This window comes from Phocoena phocoena, chromosome 11 (genome assembly GCF_963924675.1).
Source record: "Phocoena phocoena chromosome 11, mPhoPho1.1, whole genome shotgun sequence".
Classification (NCBI taxonomy): domain Eukaryota; kingdom Metazoa; phylum Chordata; class Mammalia; order Artiodactyla; family Phocoenidae; genus Phocoena; species Phocoena phocoena.
The window spans coordinates 58,670,589-58,697,658 of record NC_089229.1 but is presented as its reverse complement, the minus strand read 5'-3'; the positions used below and the strand labels follow the sequence as shown (position 1 = coordinate 58,697,658).

Sequence of the window (27,070 nt, the reverse complement as noted above, 5' to 3'; positions counted from 1 at the left end):
AAGATCCCTCACTTTCTGGTAGCTAGTTTCCTCCCAGTCTTCAGTTTCACCCTGACTTAGAGTCCACAAACCTCATCAGACCGTCTGTGCTCATGGACTTGGGCCTCTCTAGAGGGAAGCCTAGGGCTCGGCTCCAGATGAGCTGTGCTAATACACCCAGTGCCCGTGATACCCCAAACAGGACTGTGTAGTAATTCATCTCCGTCATGCCATAGTACTGTAAGGTAAAAGAGAAAAAAGTTTTGTTAAAGGCCCACAGGTAGTGGCATGTACAAGTCCAGATTGATTAAAAACCTTAACCCAGTTAGCCTTAAATAGAAATGACTGGGAAAAGTATAGCAACTGGGTTCTGAAAGGAAAGCATCCCTTTCCTCTAGCCCACACCTCCCCCACCATAGGCAACTTTAACAAAAGGGTAAGGAAAGAGGTGTGAGAGTCCTTGCTCTGACTAGGGAGTTGATTTTGTGCATGGCAGAGAACAGTAAGGTTTGGTATAAATTAGAGGAAAGCAGGGAAAGGAGGACTCACCTGGAGCAGTACCCCACTATGAGCATCTACATTGGGCCAAGGATTCTTGGCCTTGCCCTGCTCTAGGAGGACATTGGGCACAATCTTGTACAGCTGAGCAACCAGCTTAAACATGGGGTCCTGAGGCAGGTGTTTCAGAGCAAACTCTCGTTGACAGGTATATCGTGGATCAGTCTTCCTTAGTACTGCATGGCCATAGCCTGGGACAACCTGCAAAGGATAGGGAGGGAAAACCAGTTGTATTCTCAGGTAGAAATTCTTGTCTTTTCTGTATTCTTTAGGGTAGACAAATGGAAAAAAAATCTCCTCTAATTTAGGGAGTTATCTCATTCTTTTCTCCTTCATTCTTCCAAATTATAGAACTTGAGTCTTGGCTTCTTTCCTAGTTGCTAAGCATCTCTGCTTACCCGTCCTGAGTTGAGTGTGTTCCAGATATAGTCTCGTAACTTCTCATCTGACACATCTTTGCCAACTTCCTTCTGTAGTTGTGTCAGCCAGACAAGTACTTCCTGTGGGTAAGGTTTGGAGAATAAAAGAGTGTCAATGCATATGCCAGGAGAGAACGCCAGGATCAGAAACAAAGCATGGGATTAAGAAAAACACGGAGCAGGAGAAGAAAAAGAACAGTCTTACCTGATTTGCCAGTCCATGCAGGGGCCCTGCCAGCCCATTCATGGCTGCTGCGAAGGACAAGTAGGGGTCTGAAAGGGCACTGCCCACCAAGTGGCTGGTATGGGCACTTACATTGCCACCCTCATGGTCACTGTGGGGAAGTAAGAAAGGAGAATCAAGGCCAAGAGAAAGGAGAAAAAAGGGGCAGATTATTGAAACACAGTCCTTGTTCTCTTATTGTCACATACTAGCCTAGCTATGGATTCACACCAGCCTATAGTTAGTCACTTATACATAAGCTCTTGTAAGAGATGTCCCAATCTTATTATCAGCCTTTGTTCACTAATCCACAGGGCTGGGGAGGTTACTGCTTGATGATGCCTGGCCTGCGTGCCAAGCTCCCTGACTCTCACTGCAGCTTTAACAGCAATGGCCAGAAGAGGGAGCTCCTGGAAAGCCAAAGGACCTGTCTAATGTGAGCAGCTAGTACCTTTTCCTAGCCAGAAGCACTATCTTACTCTTAGCATGGTTATGGTAATTTTTCTAGACCTCCTGACCTTCTTTACCAGACCCCGTTCTTGCCTTGTACCATCCCATACGCTGTGTTTCCATCTCCTTGCTGCCTACCACCTGTTAAGGAGTTTGGGGTTTTTTTGGCATGCTGCATGACATACAGGATCTTAATTCCCCGACCAGGGATGGAACCCACGCCCCCCTGCAGTGGAAGCACAGTCTTAACTACTACTGCCAGGGAAGTCCCAAGGAGTTTTTCTTAATATTCACCACCAATCCAGGCACCTGGTGGCTATGGTTGCTGGGTCTCCCTCACCTGTGGATGGTGAGGTACAAGCGCATGAGCTCCGTGAACTGAGCATCAGTATAGCCTAACATGTTGGTGAAATTGTGGGACCAGTCCAGCTTAGAATCAATGGCCCCAATACTGCTGCCCTCTCGATAGAGATTCCGGTAGATCTTTGCTGCAACACAAGGTAGCTTTGCAATCAGATCCATACAGTCTTCATAAATCAACTGATGGGGAGAAGAGGAAAATGGAGAAAAAAAGAAGAGGAATTATCAACAAGGAAGAATTAGGCAGGGATGGTGTTTGTTCTCTATGGACTGGGCTATTTGGATTGATGATTCTATGCTGGGTGATTATAAATGGAGTATAACAACAATGACCATTTAACTGAATAACTGTTATGACCCAGGCACCGCATTAAGGGATTTATACAAACTATCTCATGTATATTAAAACATTATTCCCAATTTTTTCCCATTCTACAAAGTATATAATGACCTCCATTTTAAAAGGAGAACTGAGGCTCAGAGCATTCAGTTAAATGCCAAAGTCAGATTTTGAACCCTTATATGTTTAACCATGATCTTTTCCACTATATGACATTGCATTCAAAGAATGTGCTACGACACTAGGTTTTTAATAATTCTATGTTCCATCTTTCAAAGAAAATTCACCATATATGCCAAGGGTCAAACAGTGGCATTCAATTGTTAGTTATGAACAAAGGCTTCCATTTTTTAAGCACTTACTATATAACAGGTACTGTGCTAGATATATTATTTTCATTTTTTTCTTTTCTTACAATAGTCCTGTAAGGTAACATAGCCTTCATTTGTAAAAACTGGGGCACAAGGTTACCCACTCAGCTAATAAGCATCATCTAGCTTAAATAATTATTAACTCATGGCCATGCTTGTTTCATCTATATCCTTACTTTCCCCTCTCATCTCCCAAATTATTTTGAGTGAATCCCAGATATCATATGTAACAGGTAAGCATTTAAGCATGTATCTCTAAAAGATAAAGGTCCTTCATAATCAAAATCACAAAACCATTATCCTACTGAAAAGAATTTAACAATTCTTCAATATCATTAACTATCTACTCAGTATTCAAGTCCCCCCCCACCTCATTCATTTATTGTAAAGCTCCCCCTCATTTGTCTGTTTCACTGAAAATAGCCCACATTGCAATTGTATGACATGTCTCTGAAGTCTTTTTAATTAATTTAAGTTCCCTCTTATGCTGTACTTTTTTTACTTTGCAGTTTATTTGTGGAAAATCAGATCATTTGTCCTGTAGAATTTCCCACAGTTTAGATTTTGCTAGTTATATACCTGTGATGTCATTTAACATGTCCCTCTATCCACTGTATTTCCGACAGACTGATAGAGCTAGAGGTTTGAGCAGATTCATGTTCAATTTCTTCAGCAAGACTTTTTTTTTTTTTTTTTTTTTTTGCGGTACGCGGGCCTCCTCTCACTGTTGTGGCCTCTCCCGTTGCGGAGCACAGACTCTGGACGCGCAGGCCTAGCGGCCATGGCTCACGGGCCTAGCCGTTCCACGGTATGTGGGATCTTCCCGGACTGGGGCACGAACCCGTGTCCCCTGCATCGGCAGGCGGACTCTCAACCACTGCGCCAACCAAGGAAGCCCAGCAAGACTTTTTGATGAATAGTGCTGTGTTCATTTATTAAGAGAAACATATAATATCTGGTTGTCTTTTTGTGATGTTAATAGTGTGCTCAACTTTTATGTCTCAATTTTATCTTCTCATAGGGATTTTCTTTTAGGGAGGGCGACAGGGTTTGAGTAGTTTTTGGTTTTCTTGGCCACGCTGTGAGGCTTGTGCGATCTTAGTTCCCAGACCAGGGATCGAACTCGTGCCCCCTGCAGTGGAAGGGAAGCATGGAGTGCTAACCAGTGGACCGCCATGGAATTCCCAAGTTTTTTCTTTTTTTTTTTTTTTTTTTTTTGCGGTACCCGGGCCTCTCGCTGTTGTGGCCTCTCCCGCTGTGGAGCACAGGTTCTGGACGCACAGGCTCAGCAGCCATGGCTCACGGGCCTAGCCGCTCTGCAGCATGTGTGATCTTCCCGGACCAGAGCACGAACCTGTGTCCCCTGCATCGGCAGGTGGACTCTCAACCACTGCGCCACCAGGGAAGCCCCCAAGTTTTTTCTTTTAATAACAAAAAAATTCAGGAATTCCCTGGTGGTCCAGTGGTTAGGACTCGGTGCTTTCACTGCCAGGGCCTGGGTTCAATTCCTGGTTGGGAAAGATCCTGCAAGCCATGAGATGCGGCCAAAAAAAAACCACAAAACAATAAAAATTTCTACTTTCAGTCACAGTACATTGAAAGCGTGGAGAAAATACTTGCTGAATGACATTACATTGTGCTGTCCTATCAAGCTAACTGGCTAAATGTTCCTGTAAGAAGTCATCAGGTTTTGGTAGTTTTGTTGGAACAAAGAACAAAATCTATAATAACTAGCCTAAATGAGATAATCTCTGTGAAGTCATCTATTACTCAAGCACTCAGTGAATTTTGTCAATGCCACCAAGATTCAATGAGAATACTGCCAAAATTAAAAAGCTACTTGAAGCAAGAAGTACTTAGCTAACACTTGCAAGTTCTCAGGAGATTATTTACATGATAATCATACTATTAACCATACCTTCTTGCAGATTCACATCCCCCAAGGAAGTAGGTTATTTCCAGAAGCCTGCATCAAGGATATGCAGTTCTAAGGGACCTGGATTCATTAGCAGAATGCCAAGAACAAGATCCTGGGCTAGGCAAACTGTTATCTGTGGAGTATGTACTAACTTGCAAAATCATTTGTAAAGTATGAATGACCACAACATAAAGAAACTACAAAAAGAGGATTGTTTCAACTTCTACCACTGAGGATGAAGTTTATAAAGCAGCAAGTATCAGACCAGGTATGACAGTGTGGGATCTTTACCCTGCTTTTTGTAGTGGTAAAGCTGTACAGTCAAGAGGTTAAATAAAGAAACAAACACACTGACAGAGAATGCCTCCTTATTTCTTCTTCTTTTTTTTTTTTTTTTTTTTTTGTGGTACGTGGGCCTCTCACTGTTGTGGCCTCTCCCGTTGCGGAGCACAGGCTCTGGACGTGCAGGCTCAGCAGCCATGGCTCACGGGCCCAGCCGCTCCGCGGCATGTGGGATCTTCCCGGATCGGGGCATGAACCCGTGTCCCCTGCGTCGGCAGGCGGACTCTCAACCACTGCGCCACCAGGGAAGCCCCCTTATTTCTTCTTTAATAAACTAAGACTGAGGTGCTATTTAGTTACTGGTACTAACTCATTCTTCATCTTTAAACCCTCAGAAAAAAAGACAAATCACGCCATCACAACTGCCTGGAATAAAGGTAACAAAACTGACCATAATCATCATTGTGAGCCAGCATCTCTAGTGCTAGAGAAATTCTGACCAAGTATTTAGCTATCAGTCATTAAAAAAAAAATCTTTATTGGAGTATAGTTGACTTACAATGTTGTGTTAGCTATCAGTCATTATAAAGAAGACGCAGAAAAAGAGGAGATCCAGTATTAATGGTGAAGAGACCCTAGAGTGAAGCAAACTCAAGTCTCAATCTGCTGTCTACCAGTTACTAGCTGCATGACCCTAGGCAAGCTACTTATTTTCTCTAATCTTCAGCTTTCCCATTCAGTAAAATGACATCAGTGACATCTACCTCATGGGGCTGTTCTGATGATTAAATCAGATAATGAATATAAAACATTTAAGCTAATATTTGGCATGTTTTCAAGAGTTGTTAGGTGTTGGGATGATGATTTTATTATAGATTAAACAGCTTCAAAACCTACATATACTGTTCATATGCCTTACTAGAAAAACCTCATCTGTCAGCTACTTTGCAGATTTTACCCAATTCAACAATATCTTAAGGCTACTTCATAATTAAACAGCTGGTGCATCAGAGTAATCTCCTAGTCACGAGTGAAGTTAAGTCAATTAGTAAATTAGTAATAGATGTAACTTTTTCACCTCAATAGATTACACTATTTATCTAAAGTCATGTAAACTGTTACGGAAGGAAAGTTGTAGGAAGATCATCCTCTTGAGGTGTATGTAAAAAACAGCATGAACTGATGATTCTAGTAGAGAATTAGATCACATATACTCCTTAACATAAATTTTTAAACAGAAATAACCAGCTGAATGCTGTCATGTAATTCTACTAAAGGAGCATGGTTAAATTAACCAAGACAGAGAACTAAACTGAAATAGCATGTCTGATCTTTGAGAGAGATAGGATATGGCAGCAAAAGAGCACCAAGCTCCACTAAAGCAGTTACTGGTGCTAATTTTTGTTCAGTGTGAACTTATTAGATGCACATCCTGAGGCTGACAGATATATCAGTATTGCTTAGAAACACTCTCCAGGTTGGCAAGGTCCTGAAATACAATGTTCACCTCAAGACAGCCACCCTCAGATGATATCTCACAAAGAGGTGGCAGGACAACCAATCAATGGCTGTACACTGAAATGGAGGCAATAGCAAGCAGAGAAGAACAAGATTCATTTTCCTGACTCAATAAAGGACAGTGTGAAGCAATGCAGCATGTTTGGATACCTGGGAAATATCTTGTAGGTATTTATTGCAAGGTATGAAGAACTCTACAACAGGCAACACAACAGCACTGTAAGAAGTAACAGGCACTTCTGAGTGGTCAATTTCTAAAAGACAAATTTTAAAATAGAAGAACTGTTGGCCTTGATTTTAACCTTTTCTGTTATGGTGACCCACACAGATAACAATTACTTGAACAGTATTTTAAAAAGAAAATGAAAAGCAACATATTCAGTTTATACAACCTTCTGAACCTGCTGATGTGTGACTTTATAAATGCTTGTGAATAGGTTTAGTTTGCATCATTCCTATACCTTCCTCCTCAAAGCCAACCAGACTAGTATCAATTGCAAACTTTCCCTCTTTCCCCCAACAGCAAACACAATTCTCTATACACAGTTGGCACTGAATAAATATTGACCAATCCAATGAAGTGGGATTTGCCAAAACCCCAAGGAGATTTCATCAGACCAGTGGGCCATGCTACTCTGTGCCTTGCCTCATAGTGAACTCTTTGGGGACCTTCTCCTGGTCAAAAATCCTTTAGTGTATCTGCTTTGCAGAAAGGAACTTTCCTGTTCCTATACTACCTGTCTCTAAATAAGAAACAAAAGAAAATGAGATGTCCTTCTGTAAACTTAGCCAGATAAATTGTACTTTACCCAGTGTTTGTAAGTATGTGCGGTATGGAAAAGGAATTATGTCCTATGCGCTAGGACAAGGCCCAACAAGGTTCTCATACTCTAACCACAGAGTTTGAACTATTAAGATCACATTTCATTTTCAGAGAATAAAGCTCATTTGCTTTTTGGATCCTACTTCCAGGATACTAACCACCCTTCCACTCCTGACAGGTATCTTGAGTGGGTTAGTCCAAACTGTGGCTGACTGGCATTAGTCCTCCTAGCCTCCAGAGTTGCCTTAGCTGCCATTCTTCCAAATTCTCAGGGTTCTCCTTATCTGGGGACTTCCCTGGTGGCGCAGTGGTTAAGAATCCACCTGCCAATGCAGGGGACACGGGTGTAAGCCCTGGTCTGGGAAGATCCCACATGCTGTGGAGCAACTAAGCCCACGTGCCACAACTACTGAGCCTGCGTGCCACAAGTACTGAAGCCCGAGCGCCTAGAGCCCATGCTCCACAAGGAGAAGCCACCACAATGAGAAGCCTGTGCACCACAACAAAGAGTAGCCCCTGCTCACTGCAACTAGAGAAACCCTGTGCACAGCAACAAAGACCCAACGCAGAAATGAATGAATGAATGAATGAATGGTTCTCCTTATTTGAAGAGAAGAAGGGACCCTTTGGGGCCAGAGTGAGACTACTCTGCAAAACCTTCCTCGGGGGCTCTGCAGTTAAGTCACATCTTTTTCAATGTTCCAACAGCACAGTGTACACACCTCTATTCCAGCAAGATTACTGAATTGTAGTTTCTTTTTTTTTTTTAAAATAAATTGATTTATTTTATTTATATTTATTTTTGGCTGCACTGGGTCTTCACTGCTGTGCGCAGGCTCTCTCTAGCTGCGGCGAGTGGGGGCTACTCTTCATTGTGGTGTGCGGGCTTCTCTGCGGCAGCCTCTCTCGTTGTGGAGCACGGGCTCTAGGCACATGGGCCTCGGTAGTTGTGACACGCAGGCTCAGCAGCTGTGGTGCGCAACTCAGTAGTTGTGGCACACAGGCCTAGTTGCTCCGTGGCATGTGGGATCCTCCTGGACCAGGACTCGAACCCATGTCCCCTGCATTGGCAGGCGGATTCTCAACCGCTGTGCCACCAGGGAAGCCCATAGTTTCTTTTTTATGTGTATATCACCCTAACTAAATCAATAACCTTGGTGATAGAAAGCATGCTTCATTTATCTTTGTAATTCCAAAGACAGATAAAAAGCAAGCCTACAGTAAAATTCTTTTAAATGAGTTTCTGGCATAACTCAGGGTAGTAATTTTCCGAAGGATTCTACATTCCTTTTTCTTCCTTCACACTCAAGTCCTTTGGATCTCCATCAAACATCAATCATCACAGCAAAGTTTCCTACCTCCCAGTACTTGGTTCGGTTGATACCCTCTGCATATGCTCGGGCAAAGTTGCTTTCACTGTTGAGAGCTGTAATGGCTGCACTGAGCTGAGACATGGGGTGTAGATTAGTGGGAAAGTTGTCCAGCATGGTGACCACATGGGAAGGCAGAGCTGCCCTCTTTGCCCACTCTTCTGAGAGCCAAGATACCTGTGAAAGGGAGACATTGTTCAAAACATTAGGCAAGGAAAAAAGAAAAGAGAAATTAAAAAACAATGGGAATTCCCTGGCGGTCTAGCGGTTACGACTCGGCACTCTCACTGCTGGGGGCCCAGGTTCAATTCCGGGGAAATAAGATCTTGCAAGCTGTGCCGTGCAGCCAAAACTAAAAATAAAAAAATAAAATAAAAAGACAGTGACCTCTAAGTAAAGAAAATCCAAGAGAATTCAATACAGTCCACGTATACAGCAGAACTCTGCTCTGATTCCTTCCCCTCTATAAACTACCACCCATAACCAGATCAGGATTCAGTGTCTGAGATTAGAAAAAGGCAAAGAAGGAGGTGAATGAGAAGCGCTAGTGTCCTTCTGCTTACCTGTTCCTCTGTTGGGATTTGTCCAGTTACCAGCAGCCAAAATAATCCCTCTGGCAGGGGTTCTTCCCCACCCTTAGCCTTGGGCAGCACTTTCTGGCATTCAGGGATACTGTAGCCTCGAAAACGGATGCCCTTGAGGGAGAAGAGTAAGGATTACAACTCGTAAGTTTGTTAGCCTCAAAGTCACGTAATTGACTGATCCCACTTTTATCAGACCTGTCAACAATTTAGAACTTTTTTTTTTTTTTTTTGCGGTACGCGGGCCTCTCACTGTTGTGGCCTCTCCCGTCGCGGAGCACAGGCTCTGGACGCGCAGGCTCAGCGGCCATGGCTCACGGGCCCAGCCGCTCCGCGCCATGTGGGATCTTCCCGGACCGGGGCACGAACCCGTGTCCCCTGCATCGGCAGGCGGACTCTCAACTACTGCGCCATCAGGGAAGCCCAAGTTAGAACTTTTAAAGAACAAATCTTTAGGTAACTTACTCCTGCTTTGTACTTTTAGTTTTACTAGTTGATATATTAAAAAGGTAAACTCGCTCTTCAGTTATTCCATATATACCTATTTTCACCTTCCAAAATATACAGGTAGGTGCTTTATTTTGTTCTCCGCACCCTTAGTGGTCTAAGCCAGAGGTCCCCAGAACCCCAGTGCTGGTCCACGGCCTGTTAGGAACCAGGCTGCACAGCAGGGGGTGAGCAGCAGGCGAGCGAGTGAAGCTTCACCTGTATTTACAGCCACTCCTCATCACCGGCATTACTGCCTGAGCTCCGCCTCCTGTCAGCATTATGGTGAGTTGAATAATTATTTCATTATATATTACAATGTAATAATAATAGAAATAAAGTGCACAATAAATGTAATGCCCTTGAATCATCCAGAAACCATCACCCCTGACCCATCCGCAGAAAAACTGTCTTCCAAAAAACTGGTCCCTGGTGCAAAAAAAGGTTGGGGACTGCTGGTCTAATCCATGGTGTGCACAATGGTCAGTAAAATCAGTGATTATTAGTGATTGGTATGAGGGTCTCTTACCTCATCAGGATCAAGAACTGATGTTTCATATACCAATCCCTTCATGCCTCTCATGCCACCATACATCTAAAGAAAAGAAGAGGATGTAACCAGTTGTCTGAATAATTCAGGCTAGAGCTTGTTAGTGCTTCATGGGATCTGGGAGAGGAAATTTATTCTCTGACTTGCAAGACTTCATTTGGGGGAAGATTTCTGAGGAGTTAACTTACTATAGGATGGAACTTTGAAAGGAAGACTGCTAACACTGGAAATGATTTTTTTAAGTTGAGAAATCACTACCTTTAGTTAGTATTTTTGCCTCTGTTCCCTTTTCTTATTGTTTTTTCTCCTGCCCACTTTTATCCCCTCATTCCCACCAACCGAAGTAAAAAGAATGGGATTGACTGTAGGGAAAGGAGATGGAGACCAATGGCTAAACACTGTTGTGAAATTATCATCTGAGCTGCTTAGACTCTTAGGACTGAAGACGAAACGATCCTAAAGCTGTTCTAGAAGGCCTGCTAGAGCTGTGGTTTAACTGGATGATCAGCACAGCATCAACTCAAAGACAGAGAGCCTTGGGCCCAAAAGCTAAGGGGTTGGGAAGAGGAATAAAAACTTCATTTATCCCTCCCATACATGAATTAGGTTAGCCTCAACTATTAAATTTATAGAAAAGAATAGTCTAATTTCTAACAAATGCCATAAGCTTCAACATTTCCTTATATGGGACAGAGTGCTTTGAACAATCAGTGAGGAGGATGGTACTTTTGTTGAAGCATATTACAGAGCTACTTTTTGCAGGCAAAACGCTACAACCCTTACCATGTCCACAGTGATTTGGCCCACCACCGTCTTGCCATGTTGCTGTTTGAAGGTCTTAATTCTGGCCTGCTCCTTAGGTATCAGATCAGCCAATATGTCTTTCAAATTCTAAAACGAGAAGTAGAGAGGCTAAGTGATGATCAAAATATTGATTAGATTTCTGCAAAGTAGGTATGTTAAGACTGCTTTTTAGAATTTGACTTTCTCTACCTGCCAGGGAAGTCTGGTCAACTTCTGTATACAGATGAGGCTAAAATTAGGCACAGCAAGAAGGGAATGGGGAGTTGTTTAATGGGTACAGTTTCAATTCGGGAAGATGAAAAAGTTTTGGCCATGAATAGTGATGATGGTTGCCCAATAATGTGAATTACTTACTGCCATTAAATTATAAACTTAAGAATAGTCTAATTTCTAACCAATACCATAAGCTCCAACATTTCCTTGTATGGGACAGATAGTCACTGAAGAGAATGGTACTTTTGTTGAAGTACATTACAGAGCTACTTTTCCCAGCCAAAACCCCACAGTCCTTATCATGTCCACAGTGCTTCAGCTATCTTAAAGTAGTAGTAGTGATAATACTTGTAACAATAATAACAACTGGAAACCTCCAGGAGATACTCAGGATAATGATGAGAGGCTGAGTAGTAGCCCACCACCCCTCCCCATCCCAGGGTCAAGCTGCCTCAATGATTCTCAGTCCTCTTTTCCAAACCTTACCGTGGAAGAAGCACTGGCATGCCGGGCAGCAAGAACAAGACAGGATGCATTCTGCAAAGAAAACACAAAACCTTATGCAATTGTCCTCCCTCCTATGTATTAAAAAGGAGTTACAGTGACTCAACCTCTCTTCATTTTAGCCTCTAAGGACAGTCTGACATAAGAAAGCTATAAAAGGCCTCGAGCAACCTGGAAAGAGTTACTAGTCTGGAAGCAACAGCTTCATTAGCATTCCCTGAAGAGACTCTCCCATCACCTGGGTTCTACGGCTGGGTTTGTTAGGCACAGAAGAAATGTCAGAGAGGCAGTTGTTAAAGTACCCAGTCCATCCCACTCTAGTCGACAATAGCTCTGAGAAAAGCAAATGAGGAAACTGATCAATTACTTAACCCAGCTGGTAAGGTTTCTTCAGCACCTAGCCTTTTGGCAACACTTCAACCTCTCCAGTCTAGGAGAGCCCACAGGTGGAAGCAGCCTTTTACAACACTACCTGATATGCTCCTGGAAAAAGCACAGAAAAAAACAGAATATCTACAAAGCAACAACCAACAGACTGCTCAACAACTGCAATGGAAACTAGAAAACTGGTAAATTATCTTTAAAATATTGAGAGAAAATAATTACTAAGCTAGAGTTGTGTACCCAGGTGAGGAAGAAATCTTAAAGGGGGTGAAATAAAGACATTTCAGGTAAACAAAAGCTGAGAGTTTATCACCTACACACCTGTACCAAAGGAATTTTTTCTTTTAAATTGAGGTATAGTTGATGTACTGCATTATATAAGTTTCAGGTATACAACATAGTGATTCACAATTTTTTAAAAAAAGATTTATTATTTATTTTTGGCTGCACTGGGTCTTAGAGGCGGCACCCAGGATCTTCCGTTGTAGCGTGAGAGCTCTTCGTTGTGGTGCGCGGGCTTCTCTCTAGCTGTGGCCTGCGGGTTTTCTCTTCTCTAGTTGTGGCACATAGGCTCCAGGGTGCGTGGGCTCTGTAGTTTGAGGCACATGGGCTCTAGTTGAGGCGCACGAGCTCAGTAGTTGTGTCACGCGGGCTTAGTTGCCCCACAGCATGTGGGATCTTAGTTCCCTGACCAGGGATCGAACCCACGTCCCCTGCATTGGAGGTGGATTCTTTACCACTGACCACCAGGGAAGTGCCCTGATTCACAATTTTTTTTTGGATTAATTTTTAAAGGTTATATTCCATTTATAGTTATTATACAATACTGGCTATATTCCCTGTGCTGTACAATATATCCTTATAGTTTATTTTATACTTAGTTTGGATCTCTTAACCCCCTACCCCATCTTTCCCCTCCCCACACTGTACCACTATAGTTTATCCTCTATATCAGTGTCTTTTTCTTTTTTGTTATAGTCACTAGTTTTCTTTTTTAGATTCCACATATAAGTGATTAGTATCTGTCTTTCTCTGACTTATTTCACTCGCATAATATACTCCAACTCCATCCATATTGCTGCAAATGGCAAAATTTCACTCTTTTTTATGGCTGAGCAGTATTCCATTGTATATATACAACACTGCTTCTTTATCCATTCATCTCTTGATGGACACTTAGGTGGCTTCCATATCTTGGCAATTGTAAATATAAATAGTGTAGCTAGGCTATGTTTAGAGATAGATTTTCCCCCCCAAGAAAAACAACTTTCTATGAAGATTGCTGAGTTGCAACAGAAAGTTCAACACTGCCTTTGAAAAAGACAACCAGGGACTTCCATGGTGGTCCAGAATCCACCTTCCAATGCAGGGGACACAGGTTCGATCCCTGGTTGGGGAACTAAGATCCCACATGCTGCAGGGCAACTAAGACCTCAGGCCACAACTAGAGAGCCTGCACACAACTACTGAGCCCGTGTACCACAACTAGAGAAGCCTGCACACCGTAATGAAGACCAAGCACTGCCAAATAAATAAACAAAAATAAAAATAACACCTAACTTGTAGTGTTTAAAAAAAAAGAAAAAGACAACCAGTTATACTACTACCAAGTTGTAAGGAGTGAGGCAAGGAGGTTGACTTTTCTTCACAAGATTTTTTTTCTTTTTTCTTTTTTGGCTGTGCGCAGCACGTGGGATCTTAGCTCGTGGACCAGGGATCGAACCTGTGCCCCCTGCATTAGAGCATGGAGTCTTAAGCACTGGACCACCAGGGAAGTCCCCACAAGATTATTTTGAAGATAAAATGGTATTGTCAAAATAAGCCCCAGTGTCCTCATCTATAAAATGGTGCTGATACCTACCACACTTCTCACAGGGTTGCCTTGTGACGATTAAATTACAATGGATGTGGAAGTACCATGCAAACTAAAGATTACACACACACACACACACACACACACACACACACACACAAACTGTGGAGAAAGTCTACATTTCTCCTCCTTTCACCAAAAGGTCAGAGACACCTTTTCTAGTAACTACAGTCATCCCTCAGTATTCAAGGGGGGATTGGTTCCAGGACCCCCTATCCCCAACAGATAGCCAAAATCCGAGGAAGCTCAAGTTCTTTATATAAAATGTTGTAGTATTTGCACATAACCTAATAAGCACATCCTTCCATATACTTCGTTGCTGCGCACAGGCTTTCTCCAGTGGCGGGTGAGTGGGGGCTACTCTTCGTTGCGGTGCGCAAGTTTCTAATTGTGATGGCTTCTCTTGTTGCACAGCAGGGCTCTAGGCACATGGGCTTCAGTAGTTGTGGCACGCAGGCTCAGTAGTTGTGGCACGTGGGCTCTAGAGTGCAGGCTCAGTAGTTGTGGCGCATGGGCTTAGTTGCTCCGCAGCATGTGGGATCCTTCCGGAGCAGGGCTTGAACCTGTGTCCCCCACACTGGCAGGCAGATTCTTTTTTTTTTTTTTAAACATCTTTATTGGAGTATAATTGCTTTACAATGGCGTGTTAGTTTCTGCTTTATAACAAAGTGAGTCAGCTATACATATACATATATCCACATATCTCTTCCCTCTTGCGTCTCCCTCCCACCCTCCTTATCCCACCCCTCTAGATGGTCACAAAGCACTGAGCTGATCTCCCTGTGGCTGCTTCCCACTAGCTATTTTACATTTGGCAGTATATATAAGTCCATGCCACTCTCTCACTTCGTCCCAGCTTACCCCTCCCCCTCCCCGTGTCCTCAAGTCCATTCTCTACATCTATGTCTTTATTCCTGTCCTGCTCCTAGGTTCTTCAGAACCATTTTTTTTTTTGGTTCCATATGTATGTGTTAGCATACAGGATTTGTTTTTCTCTTTCTGACTTACCCCACTCTGTATGACAGACTCTAGGTCCATCCACCTCACTACAAATAACTCAATTTCGTTTCTTTTTATGGCCGAGTAATATTCCATTGTATACATGTGCCTCATCTTCTTTATCCATTTATCTGTCAATGGACACTTAGGTTGCTCCCATGTCCTGGCTATTGTAAATGGAGCTGCAATGAACCAGGTTGCTCCCATGTCCTGGCTATTGTAAATGGAGCTGCAATGAACCTTGTAGTACATGACTCTTTTTGAATTATGGTTTTCTCGGGGTATATGCCCAGTAGTGGGATTGCTGGGTCGTATGGTAGTTCCATTTTTAATTTTTTAAGGAACCTCCATACTGTTCTCCATAGTGGCTGTATCAATTTACATTCCCACTAACAGTGCAAGAGGGTTTCCTTTTCTCCACACCCTCTCCACCATTTGTTGTTTGTAGATTTTTTGATGATGACCATTCTGACTGGTGTGAGGTGATACCTCATTGTAGTTTTGATTTGCATTTCTCTAATGATTAGTGATGTTGAGCATCCTTTCGTGTGTTTCTTGGCAATCTGTATATTTTCTTTGGAGAAATGACTATTTAGGTCTTCTGCCCATTTTTGGATTGGGTTGTCTGTTGTTTTGATATTGAACTGCATGAGCTGCTTGTAAATTTTGGAGATTAATCCTTGGTCAGTTGCTTCATTTGCAAATATTTTCTCCCATTCTGAGGGTTGTCTTTTCATCTTGTTTATGGTTTCCTTTGCTGTGCAAAAGTTTTTAAGTTTCATTAGGTCCCATTTGTTTATTTTTGTTTTTATTTCCATTTCTCTAGAAGGTGGGTCAAAAAGGATCTTGCTGTGATTTATGTCAGAGTGTTCTGCCTGTTTTCCTCTAAGAGTTTTATAGTGTCTGGCCTTACATTTAAGTCTTTAATCCATTTTGAGTTTTTTTTGTGTGTATGGTGTTAGGGAGTGTTCTAATTTCATTCTTTTACATGTAACTATCCAGTTTTCCCAGCACCACTTATTGAAGAGGCTGTCTTTTCTCCATGGTATATTCTTGTGGCAGGCGGATTCTTAACCATTGCACCACCAGGGAAGTCGCCTTCCATATACTTTTTCTTTTTTTTTAATTTATTTTATTATTATTTTAAAATTAATTAATTAATTTATGGCTGTTGAGTCTTCGTTTCTGTGCGAGGGCTTTCTCTAGTTGTGGCAAGCAGGGGCCACTCTTCATCGTGGTGTGTAGGCCTCTCACTGTCGCGGCCTCTCTTGTTGCAGAGCACAGGCTCCAGACGCGCAGGCTCAGTAATTGTGGCTCATGGGCCCAGTTGCTCTGCAGCATGTGGGATCTTCCCAGACCAGGGCTCGAACCTGTGTCCACTGCATTGACAGGCAGATTCTCAACCACTGCACCACCAGGGAAGTCCCCTTCCATATACTTTTTTTTTTTTAATTTATTTATTTATTTATTTAATTTTTGGCTGTGTTGGGTCTTCCTTGCTGCGTGCGTGCTTTCTCTAGTTGCGGCAAGCAGGGGCTACTTGTTGTTGCGGTGCATGGGCTTCTCATTGCAGTGGCTTCTCTTGTTGTAGAGCACGGGCTCTAGGCACGCAGGCTTCAGTAGCTGTGGCTCATGGGCTCTAGAAGGCAAGCTCAGTAGTTGTGGCACATGGGCTTCGTTGCTCCGCGGCATGTGGGATCTTCCCAGACCAGGGCTTGAACCCATGTCCCCTGAATTGGCAGGCGGGTTCTTAACCAGTGAGCCACCAGGGAAGCCCCTCTTCCATATACTTTAAAATCACCTCTAAATTACTTACAATACCTAATGCACTATAAATGCTATATAGTTGTAAATACAAAGTAAATATTATGCAAATCATTGTCAGCACGTGGCAAATTCAAGTTTTACTTTTTGGAACTTTCTGGAATTTTTAATTAATTAATTTATTTTTGACTTCATTGGGTCTTTGTTGCTGCACGCAGGCTTTCCCTAGTTGTGGCAAGCGGGGGCTACTCTTTGTTGCAGGGCGCCGGCTTCTCATTGCAGTGGCTTCTCTTGTTGCGGAGCGTGGGCTCTAGGAATGTGGGCTTCAGTAGTTGTGACACGTGGGCTCTAGAGCGCAGGCTCAGTAGCTGTGGTGCACGGGCTTAGTTGCTCCATGGCATGTGGGATCTTCCTGGACCAGGGCTCAAACCCGTGTCCCCTGCATTGGCAGGTGGATTCTTAACCACTGCGCCACCAGGGAAACCTCTCTGGAATTTTTTTTTTTTTTTAATATTTTTGATCTACAGTTGGTTGTACCCACAGACGCAGAACCTGTGGATGCAGAACCCGCAGATGCAGAACCCACAAAGAGCCGACTGTATTGCATTGCTGTCTGGTCGTGCTGAAAATCATTTGAACTAGTGTTACTGTATAAATTCCAAAACACTACATGCCTAAGGTGAGAGTTAGTAGGGCCTGAGGCTTTTTAGAAGTTAGTACCCCTCTTTCTGTTGGGGCAGGAGGGAGAACTGAAAAGGGAAGAGACCCTTCAGAAAATGTTATTTTAAAAAGAATCAATCCAAAGCTAAATTCAGAGAGCAGAAAACAAGAGAATATGGCCCTGAAACAAAGGGGGAACACCTCAACTTGTTAACCAGGGCTGCCTGCAACTCCTTTCATTACCTTCCTAAACCATCTCCTCTAGCTCACTGAGGACCATTTGGGCAGAAAGCACGCAGCACAAACAGCCCTTTAGCCTGTTCATCTTACACAGGGCGCGTGGGAGCCAGACGCAGCACTCAAGAAATAACGTTCCTGGGGACTTCCCTGGTGGTCCAGTGGCTAAGACTCCACGCTCCCAATGTAGGGGGCTTGGGTTCGATCCCTGGTCAGGGAACTAGATCCCATATGCCGCAACTAAAAGAGTCTGCATGCCACAACTAAAGATCCCGCATGCCTCAACGAAGATCCTGCGTGCTGCAACGAAGATCCAAGGCAGCCAAATAAATTAATTTAAAAAAAAAAAAGAACTTTCCTTTTTCTTACTAGTCACCAAAAAGTGAACAAGGGAAAACCTGTGAATAAGTTCAAACTATTGTTCTACAGTGCTAACCATGTTTAAGCTATTCCATGCTCCATGGTCCCACAGATTCCCTATAATAGAGGCCCTATCTCCCAGAGACCACGTCAGCACTCAACAGACCTTTTAATTGTGGGTAGTTGGTTGTTGTGGTTCTGTTTTGTTTTTAAAGAGGCTATAGGGAAACATACCATCATAGAGAAAAAAGAAGTTGAAATCTCTCCATAATGATAATTTTTCCACTTCTAAACCATGCTGAAGTTTCTGTAATGGCTGGCTGCATCATTGGCAAGAGGAAGGATTATAAGAAGAATAGTTCAAAGTTAAATCTTAGGCAAAAGAAAAAAATCTATCCAAGCTCAGCAGACAGAATGAGAGCCAGACAAAAACAGTTTTTTCCCTTTGTGAGAGAGAACTACTAGAATCAACGAGCTTCCCTCTCCTTTTACTTCATTTAAGGTAAAAAAAAAAGAAAAAAAGAAATCGGAAAGAAAAGGGTGGAAGGTCACCTAACAAGGCTGTAAGAATGAAACATCATTTAAAGGTGTCAGATAGGTCATGACTGCTGCTTAGTTACAGTCAATTCTCAGATCATTTTATATGAATGCTACGTTAAAGGAATGGTTGGGGAAGAGGAACTTGCAACTAAACTATCACCCCACTTCCACCACCAGCAAAGTCTTAATTTCCTTTGTAGAGAGTGTCTTTGCCATTTAATGAGGCACCTCAAAAGTAATTTAAGGAGAGCTGATCTCAACTGTCCCTAACCTCCATCAGCAACACTTCTTAGCCAGATCTCCAATTTGCAAAGCAATGCTAGTTTGTGGAGAGCGTGGCTATGTAGCTATAGAATAAAGCTAGTACATTGTGTTCCTACTACATTTCTGGCTGTGTGACCCTAGCCAAGTCATTTAATCTTTCTGTGCTTCAATTTCCTTATCTGTAAAATGAGAACAATCTACCTAAAAAGAATTCAGAGTAATGATAGTAAAGATGATCCAAGATCTTGGAAAAAGAATAGAGGCACAGATCAAGAAGATACAAGAAATGTTTAACAAAGACCTAGAAAAACTAAAGAACAAATAAACAATACAATAACTGAAATAAAAAATGCACTAGAAGGAATCAGTAGCAGAATAAGTGAGACAGAAGAACGGATAAGCAAGCTGGAAGACAAAATGGTGGAAATCACTGCCGCAGAACAGAATAAAGAAAAAAGAATGAAAAGAAATGAGGACAGTCTCAGAGACCTCTGGGACAACACTAAACGCACCAACATTCGCATTATATGGGTCCCAGAAGGAGAAGGAGAAGGAGAGAAGGAGAGAAGGAGAGAAGGAGAGAAGAAGGAGAGAAGGAGAGAAGGAGAGAAGGAGAGAAGGAGAGAAGGAGAGAGGGAGAGAGGGGGAGAGGGGGAGGGGGGGAGGGGGGGAGAGAGAGAGAGAGAGAGAGAGAGAGAGAGAAAGGACCTGAGAAAATATTTGTAAAATGGGAACAGTAATAGTACCTACCTCAAAGCATTGCTATGAGAATTAATTAGGTCAATATTTACTTAAAACCATGCCTGACACACAGCAAGTGCTCTGTATTTGTTATATAATAAATGTAGAAAATTAAATAGTATGGCCACTTTCTAGCACCCTTCAATGTCAAATTTAGTCATATTTTAGCTCACCCTGCAACCTAGGGAAAAAACTATAAAGAAATATGAAGGATTTTAAAAGCAGCAATTCATTGATATGACCGCCCAAAAGGCTACAATAGGAAAAATTCAAGTTAGGACAACTTTATCTAATGATGTAGAAGACAGAGCACAAAGCACATGCCTTGGAATTAGGAAAGGAAATTTGGGTTCTAGTCCCAGCTCCATTACTAAATAACTGAGACATCCAAAGCAAACAACTAACTACTGTTTCCCTTTCCCTCTCCATATTTAGGATAACACTTAAGCTACTTAGCTCAAAGTCTGATTCTAAGGCTCCAACAAGGACATATATGTAAAGGTACTCAAAAGCCTTGCTATTTAAAATATGAATGCCTAGCCTGCAATACAAGCATTACTTGGAGCTTGTCAGACATGCAGAATCTTGGGCCTCACCTCAGACCTACTGAATCCAAATCTCCAGTTTAACAAACTCACTAAGTGATTCCTATGAACAATAAAGTTTAAGAAACATCCATGGTTTAAAGCATTAAGCAAGGAAGCAGAAGGGTAGAATATAAAGAGCCTGGGATATGGTGTTATCAAGGGTCAAGTCCTAAATCCAGGTTCTGCCACTATTCTGCTGTGCTACCATGGCTGTATGACCTAACTTCTAGTTTCAATTTTCACACCTCTAAACTGGTAACAACAAAGCCAACTGCAGGGTAGACAAGTAGACTATATGAAATCATTTGCATGAAGGCATCTAGAACAGTGCCTTCTGTATAGCTGAGATCAATAAATATTTGTTTCTTAGAAATGTGTTGGCCTATTACCTACCAACTCGTGTCACAATTTTCTCGTGGAGTTGGATCCCAGGAAAGAGGCAGTCAAGCCTGAGGAAGGGGTGAATGGATAATTCCCTCTAGCTGTAGAACAGGAAATAAAGCCCCAATTTCCTAAGGGCCTCCTGACCAAGAGAAGAGTCTCAAGGAGAGGAAACAAATTTAACTAACCATAATCCCCACCAGCAAGCAAATCTAGACAGGAGATGTTAGAGGACTGTCATACCCTAGGCTACATACCTCATTTCATCTACTGGCTGCCAAGGAAAGCTGCTAAATGGCTTTGTATAGTACATCTAAGCTATACTCACAGATGCAACAGGCAGATTACAAATCTCTGAGTCATCCCTGAACTTTCACCTCCCAGCTCCTCCCCCAGTTCTGGAGGTGTGGCAGCGGGGCTTTTGGCTTCTGGTTGCATGCCACGTGTAAAGTTATCCTACTGGAACAGCACCTGTCAGGTGAATCAGGGAGTCACCTCACTCAATAGGTCACCTCCTTCATGGGGAGAAATGGAGAGAGCTACTTCCGAAGATAAGGGCCTGGCTCACAATGTCTGACAGCCAGGATTCTCTACAGGATGGGGGTATCGCAATCACTAAAAGGATTTTCAAACCTCATATGCTGCCACCCCTTGCAATAACTCTTTTAGTGAGCTGGCTATTATTGATAGAAATGGGCTGTAGCTCTCAAATGTGCTATGCTAGGATGGAAAAATATAATTAAAGGAACCTCTATCTTAAAGGGCCAAGGGAGGAAAAGGACAAATAATACATGCAGGAAATTCTGCCAAAGACGTGCTTATAATACTTAGGGTATTTCTGGAATAGGGTATTGGCGAAATCACTTAACAAAAATCAATTAAAACTACTCCCTTCTCGGGACTTCCCTGGTGGTCCAGTAGTTAAGAATCTGCCTTCCAAAGCAGGGGACGCGGGTTCAATCCCTGGTCGGGGAACTAAGATCCCACATGCCACAGGGCAACTAAACCCGTGTGCTGCAACTACTGAGCCCGTGTGCTCTGGAGCCCGCGCACCCCAACTAGAGAGCCAAACTAGAGAGAAGCCCGCGCACTGCAACTACTGAGACTACGCACTGTGGAGCCCATAGAGAAGCCCAAGCGCTGCAAGGAAGACCCAGCGCAGCCAAAAAAAACAAAAACAAACTACTCCCTTCTCCCCCAAATTCTGGGAACAGTAGAATACCATTTGGATAAGCACTTACTCAATAATGTGGTTATTTCTCTTATTCCTCCTAGCCTATTATCATCATCGATCCACATCTAGGACCCTTACTCTACATGGGAAAAGCCAAATTTCCTTTGATTCCCTATCCTAGGCACATTCAGAACATATCCTGCCACATATCCAGGAGCTCCAACAAACTTGTGAGATTACAAACTACTGTGTATAAAATTAATAGGCTACAAGGATATGTTGTACAGCACAGGGAATATAGCCAATACATTATAATAGCTATAAATGGAGTATAATCTAAAAAATGTTCAATCACTATGTTGTATACCTGAAACTAATATAATATTGTAAATCAACTATACCTCAATTTAAAAAGTTTAAAAAAACTTGTGAGAGATGCTCCTGATTTTATTAGAGCCTTGTCCTTCATCAACAAAAGATCAGAGCTTGCCAAGCCAGAACTGGCTTAGTTGATGAAGCAAATATAATTCACTAATAACTGTAGGAAAAATCTTGTGCTACAAAGGCTTCCAATGCAGAAGAAACAACTTGCATTAAGTGAAAAAGAACACACATGGGACAAAGGCTCCTCTCTCCCCAGAACCAGGTCAGAGAACTAAAGCCATTTAACCTCTGTGTTTCACAATGGTGATATTGGAAGTCTGCCTGCACTACTTGGTCAGGCCACTTAATAGCCTGAGCAATCTTCAGATTTCATACTGTGATGCCCTTCATACTCACAAGAGTTTCCTTAATAATTCTGCCGAACTCTCATTGTCTAACAGACCCTCTGCTAAAGGTTCGCTGATTATTCAGTGAAGAAGACGGGAAAGGACACCAATTCAGACTCAGAAAAGAATCGAGTCCTAATTTTCCTTTCAGAGAAATTCTTACTGTTCTTTAACAAATAGGTGCTGAACATCTACTTCTTATGTGCACACTAAGCATACACTACTGAATAGAGTATATAGGATCTGTCACTACTACTTTTTCAGGAACTAGAAACTGTTCCCTCACTTCTACTAGTTCTTACAATGCTTTGTTTCAGGGATTTACAAGAAACTTTTCCTAAGGCATTTGAAAAAAAGGCCTAGGAAGACAAACCCAGAGAAATAGTCTAAATCATACTATTTCTTAGAATAGTTATTTCTGAAGTCATTTAAAATAATCACACACACAAAAAAAAAAGTCAAAACACTCAAAGCTTCATATACACATTAAACACAGTCGGCCCAACTGGAGGGGATCACCAAGCAGTCAAATGAGATACTTGAAAAAATACAAGTTCCCAGATCCATCCCACCTTTGCTGAATCAGAATCTGAAGATAGGATTCATGAATGCGCAATGTGAAGAAGCACCTCAGGTGATGACGCCCACTGTGAACTTACTTATGGAGCTTTTTTTTTTTTTTTTTTTTGCGGTATGTGGGCCTCTCACTGCTGTGGCATCTCCTGTTGCGGAGCACAGGCTCCGGACGCACAGCCTCAGTGGCCATGGCTCACGGGCCCAGACGCTCCGCGGCATGTGGGCTCTTCCCGGACCGGGGCACGAACCTGTGTCCCCTGCATCAGCAGGCAGACTCTCAACCACTGCGCCACCAGGGAAGCCCGTATAGCTTTTTAAATGATAACATGTTAAGGACTTCCCTGGGGCGCAGTGGTTAAGAATCTGCCTGCCAATGCAGGAGACACACGTTCGAGCCCTGGTCCAGGAAGATCCCACATGTTGTGGAGCAACTCAGCCCATGTACCACAAGTACTGAGCCCATGTGCTGCAACTACTGAAGCCCGCATACCTAGAGGCCATGCTCTGCAACAACAGAAGCCCGCACACCACAACAAAGAGTAGCCCCCTCCTGCTGCAACTAGAGAAAGCCCACGTGCAGCAACGAAGACGCAATGCAGCCAAAAATAAATAAATAAAATTAATTTAAAAAAATGATAACATGTTAAAAGAAATATAGGAATTTAGGCAAGTTGAGGGAGAACTGAAAGACAGTCAGATCCTAAGAGCCATTGCTAAAGCTGCCTCACTACTGTTTTTAATTTCACTCAAATCCTATTCAACTCTATCACATAGGGCACTGAAAAGAGGGCAGAAGGAATTACTCTGTGGCTTTAGGGAGATCCACCAAGTCTGGTTTCCTGCCTTCTGCCCACTTGGACTCTAAGAACTAGGAATGCCAGCCTTCCCTTCTCTGATTATCCACTTCACCACGGCTCACCTCAATGCCTCCCCACACCCATGCATTCACCTGCTACCAATCTAAAGACCACTAGGAAGAACAAATGCAATCATACCACCATTAGCACATGATGAGGATTTATTCTCCATTTTTCATCTTTGGTCCATCTAGTAAGCGTCAAGGAATTGTCATTACTTTGGGTAGGCTGATAATCAAAATGAAGGCAAAGAGATTTGAGTGCTTGCCCTTAAAAGTTTGGGGCTTTAAGCCTAACTAACATTTCACAGGACAAAACTGACTCAGTTTTGTAGAACCCAATTTCAGACCAGGATTTACAGAAGAGATGTGCAGTGGCGTACGTCTGCTGTAGAGGAATCACGGGTATTAAGAGTCTTGAGAAAGTCTAGGAATAATCTAGAAACACTTCTGGATTGATTTACGCAAAGTTATCAAACATCCTAGCTTGGAGGAGCGATTCTCAATGACACAAGAAGCAACTAGGGCTGGTTAAGTCACTTTGGCATGAATCCAAAAGTTAACTGGTGGCCCTACTCTAATTCCCAACCCAGATCACCTATGAAAAGACAGTATTTACAGCACAAAGCTAAGGCGCCCACAGCTAATACTAAAGCCATTGCTTAGTGGAAATTCATTCAGGTAAACAAGAAGTCAAAATAATCTCAAGGCTCTGAAAGAGGTGGTCTCTCCAACTCAGGTGTTCATTAAATTACCTGACAGTGGGAAGGGTGGAACAACAGAACAATGACTAGTATTTGTGTCTCTTAGCAAGGTCAAAAAAATTTCTCAGAAAAGAGAACTACACCTGACCTTGAGAATCACAGTAGCAGGCCAGAAGACTGTTTTTGCCTTCTAAAGCCTACCTTACTAGCAAAAGTAAAATTGAGTACTGCAGACTAATCTGGAAAGCTCAGGCAGGTGCTAGCAATGCTGACAAACCGAAAGGCTTCTTGGTATCCTAGCTGTTAACTGCTTAGATCTCAGAAAGTTTCTACTCCTCAATCTGATAGGCTTTATTAGTTTTAAGGGTCGAAAGCCTTCTAATGGCTTCCAATATACAGGTTTTTGGGATCCTCAGATCCGTCTCTAACAGGAAAGTAAACAAAACAGTAATGATCACTACAGTTAGGTAGTCCTGTCAACCCAAAAGCTTTCTTTTCTTTCTTTTTTTTTTTTTTTTTTTTTTTGCGGTACGCGGGCCTCTCACTATTGTGGCCTCTCCCGTTGCGGAGCCTGCAGGCTCTGTGGCCATGGCTCACGGGCGCAGCCGCTCCGCGGCATATGGGATCTTCCCGGACCGGGGCACGAACCCGTGTCCCCTACATCGGCAGGCGGACTCTCAACCACTGCGCCACCAGGGAAGCCCAACCCAAAAGCTTTCTGAGTTTCCTCAGAGGTTTAAGAGGCAAAATAAATTCGAACGTAAATTCTAAAGGCTTTTTCAAACTGTAGGGTTAGATTATCTGGTCTGGGTTAGCAGCTCTGGAATGAGCTAATTATAGTGTCCCCTATTCTGCCAAAACACTATCTAGAACTTGCTTCATTTCCCAAGAGGCTTCCTTACCCTGGTCCCTGGCAGCGGAAGAAACTACCGTCAGGTAAGACAAGTATCTCCCAAATGATCAGCCTCCACCTTGCTGCTGAGTACCTGGAAGAACCTGTAAATCCTACGTGCTTCACCTTATCACCAACCATGCAAGATAACACAGTAAGCCAAAACAATTCTAAGGTTTCCCTTCCACCCCTCAGGTGCTGGCAACTTTAATCTGTCTGCAGAAGAGAAAGTATAAGTTCTTTGCAGGATTCAAGGTCACTTGTGGGACTGTCCCTGCTTGGATTAGAAGGCTGGGACTCCCTCAGCACACCAGTTTCTGTTTAAAGAGCCAAGTTGCCCAGAGACAAAAGTAATTTTGGCAATATGAAACTGAAAGCACTATTACCTGCAACAATATTCCTGATTCCAACGGCAACAAAAGTCAAGTAAGGGGCCCCAAAGAATAAGAGGAATCTTTCCTGGGTAGAGCAGACTTAAGAGCAACAGCAAAACCTGAGTGAGCAACTAGTGGGACCGGTCATGTAACCTTGGAATTACTATTTCCTGCCCAATATCTTCACTTGCCAGCCTGCGGTTTGGGGGACAAACCTTTCTGGTTTTTTCTCCAATCATATGTGATAATCATGCAGAAGCTTTCACACAAGCGCTCCACCCCACCCAAGCTCCTCCTATATAAAGAGTAAGTGCAACAGTCCCAAGGACAAAGAGGACCCGAGTAGCATTCCTCTAGCAGGAACTGCTATGCTTGGTCACTAAAGGCTTAAATAACTGGGTTGGAGAAATGGAAATGGAAGCAGGCAGTTCAGAAACTGACAAGGCCCTCTCTACAAAGCAGAAGCCGAAATTAGCCAAGGCTCCAGCTCTGGCCCAGGGGTAGAGTGAGCACACCTGCTCACCCCTGCCACTTCTCTTACCCCGCCCCTTCCTCCAAACAGGCTCTTTCCCTAACTCCAACGGAACACAACACCTGTGTTCTTCACTCCTTCTTTTTCCAAGGCCAAGCATCCCCGCCTCTTCCACCCCAGACAGGCAGGGTGACAGCTGGGTCCGGCCTTCCCACCGGCCCAAGAACGCAGGCCGGGGGGTGCAGAGCTCAACACCCCCAGGGGCCGGGAGGCCAGTGAAGCACGTGACCCTGTGAGCGCCACGCAGGGCTGGCGGCCAGCCAAGCGCAAGGCCCCTTTAAGATGCGCTGGGGTGCGCCTGGGTAGGGGAGGGAGACCCCGGCGCTAGTGGGCCTGCAGTCGCCTCAGCCCCACCCTGGGACGGCGCGCTCTCTCCTAGTTGCTCACCTTAGCTCCGAAGAGCCGGGCGGCCGCAGTGAGTAAAGCCATGGTGGGCGAACTCGGGGATCTGACGGGGAGGGAAGGAGGGAAGAGAACTGCGGTAGGAACGGGAGCCGCCGCCGCCGCTGCACCAGAGGCCGCGCCGACGAGGGGAACAAGGTTGAAAGGAGGCGGCCGAGGGAAAGGGTAAACGAGCCGGCGGCGGCGCCCAGCCCGGGGTCCTCAGTGAGGCTCCACCTACCACCCGGAACCCGCTCCCGCCCCCTCCCAAG

The 27,070-nt window shown here is 43.5% G+C and overlaps 1 protein-coding gene across 3 annotated transcripts; it reads right to left on the bottom strand.

The window, feature by feature from the left end:
- On the bottom strand, nucleotides 1-27,070 carry CS (citrate synthase). 3 transcript variants are annotated; one of them, XM_065887608.1, is made up of 12 exons: nucleotides 26,805-26,984; nucleotides 12,152-12,232; nucleotides 11,732-11,782; nucleotides 11,012-11,119; nucleotides 10,208-10,273; nucleotides 9,175-9,306; nucleotides 8,600-8,788; nucleotides 1,970-2,169; nucleotides 1,162-1,291; nucleotides 936-1,037; nucleotides 529-738; nucleotides 1-217 (listed from the first exon to the last, which is right to left on the bottom strand). In XM_065887608.1, exons 4-12 carry the CDS (start codon nucleotides 11,012-11,014, stop codon nucleotides 47-49), a joined length of 1,203 nt encoding a protein of 400 aa, XP_065743680.1. In that variant the 5' UTR covers nucleotides 11,015-11,119; nucleotides 11,732-11,782; nucleotides 12,152-12,232; nucleotides 26,805-26,984; the 3' UTR covers nucleotides 1-46. The 3 variants fall into 3 exon arrangements, with proteins under 3 accessions (XP_065743680.1, XP_065743679.1, XP_065743678.1); XM_065887607.1 differs by lacking the exon at nucleotides 12,152-12,232 and adding an exon at nucleotides 25,638-25,727 and having other exon boundaries at nucleotides 26,805-26,965; XM_065887606.1 differs by lacking the exon at nucleotides 12,152-12,232 and having other exon boundaries at nucleotides 26,805-27,070.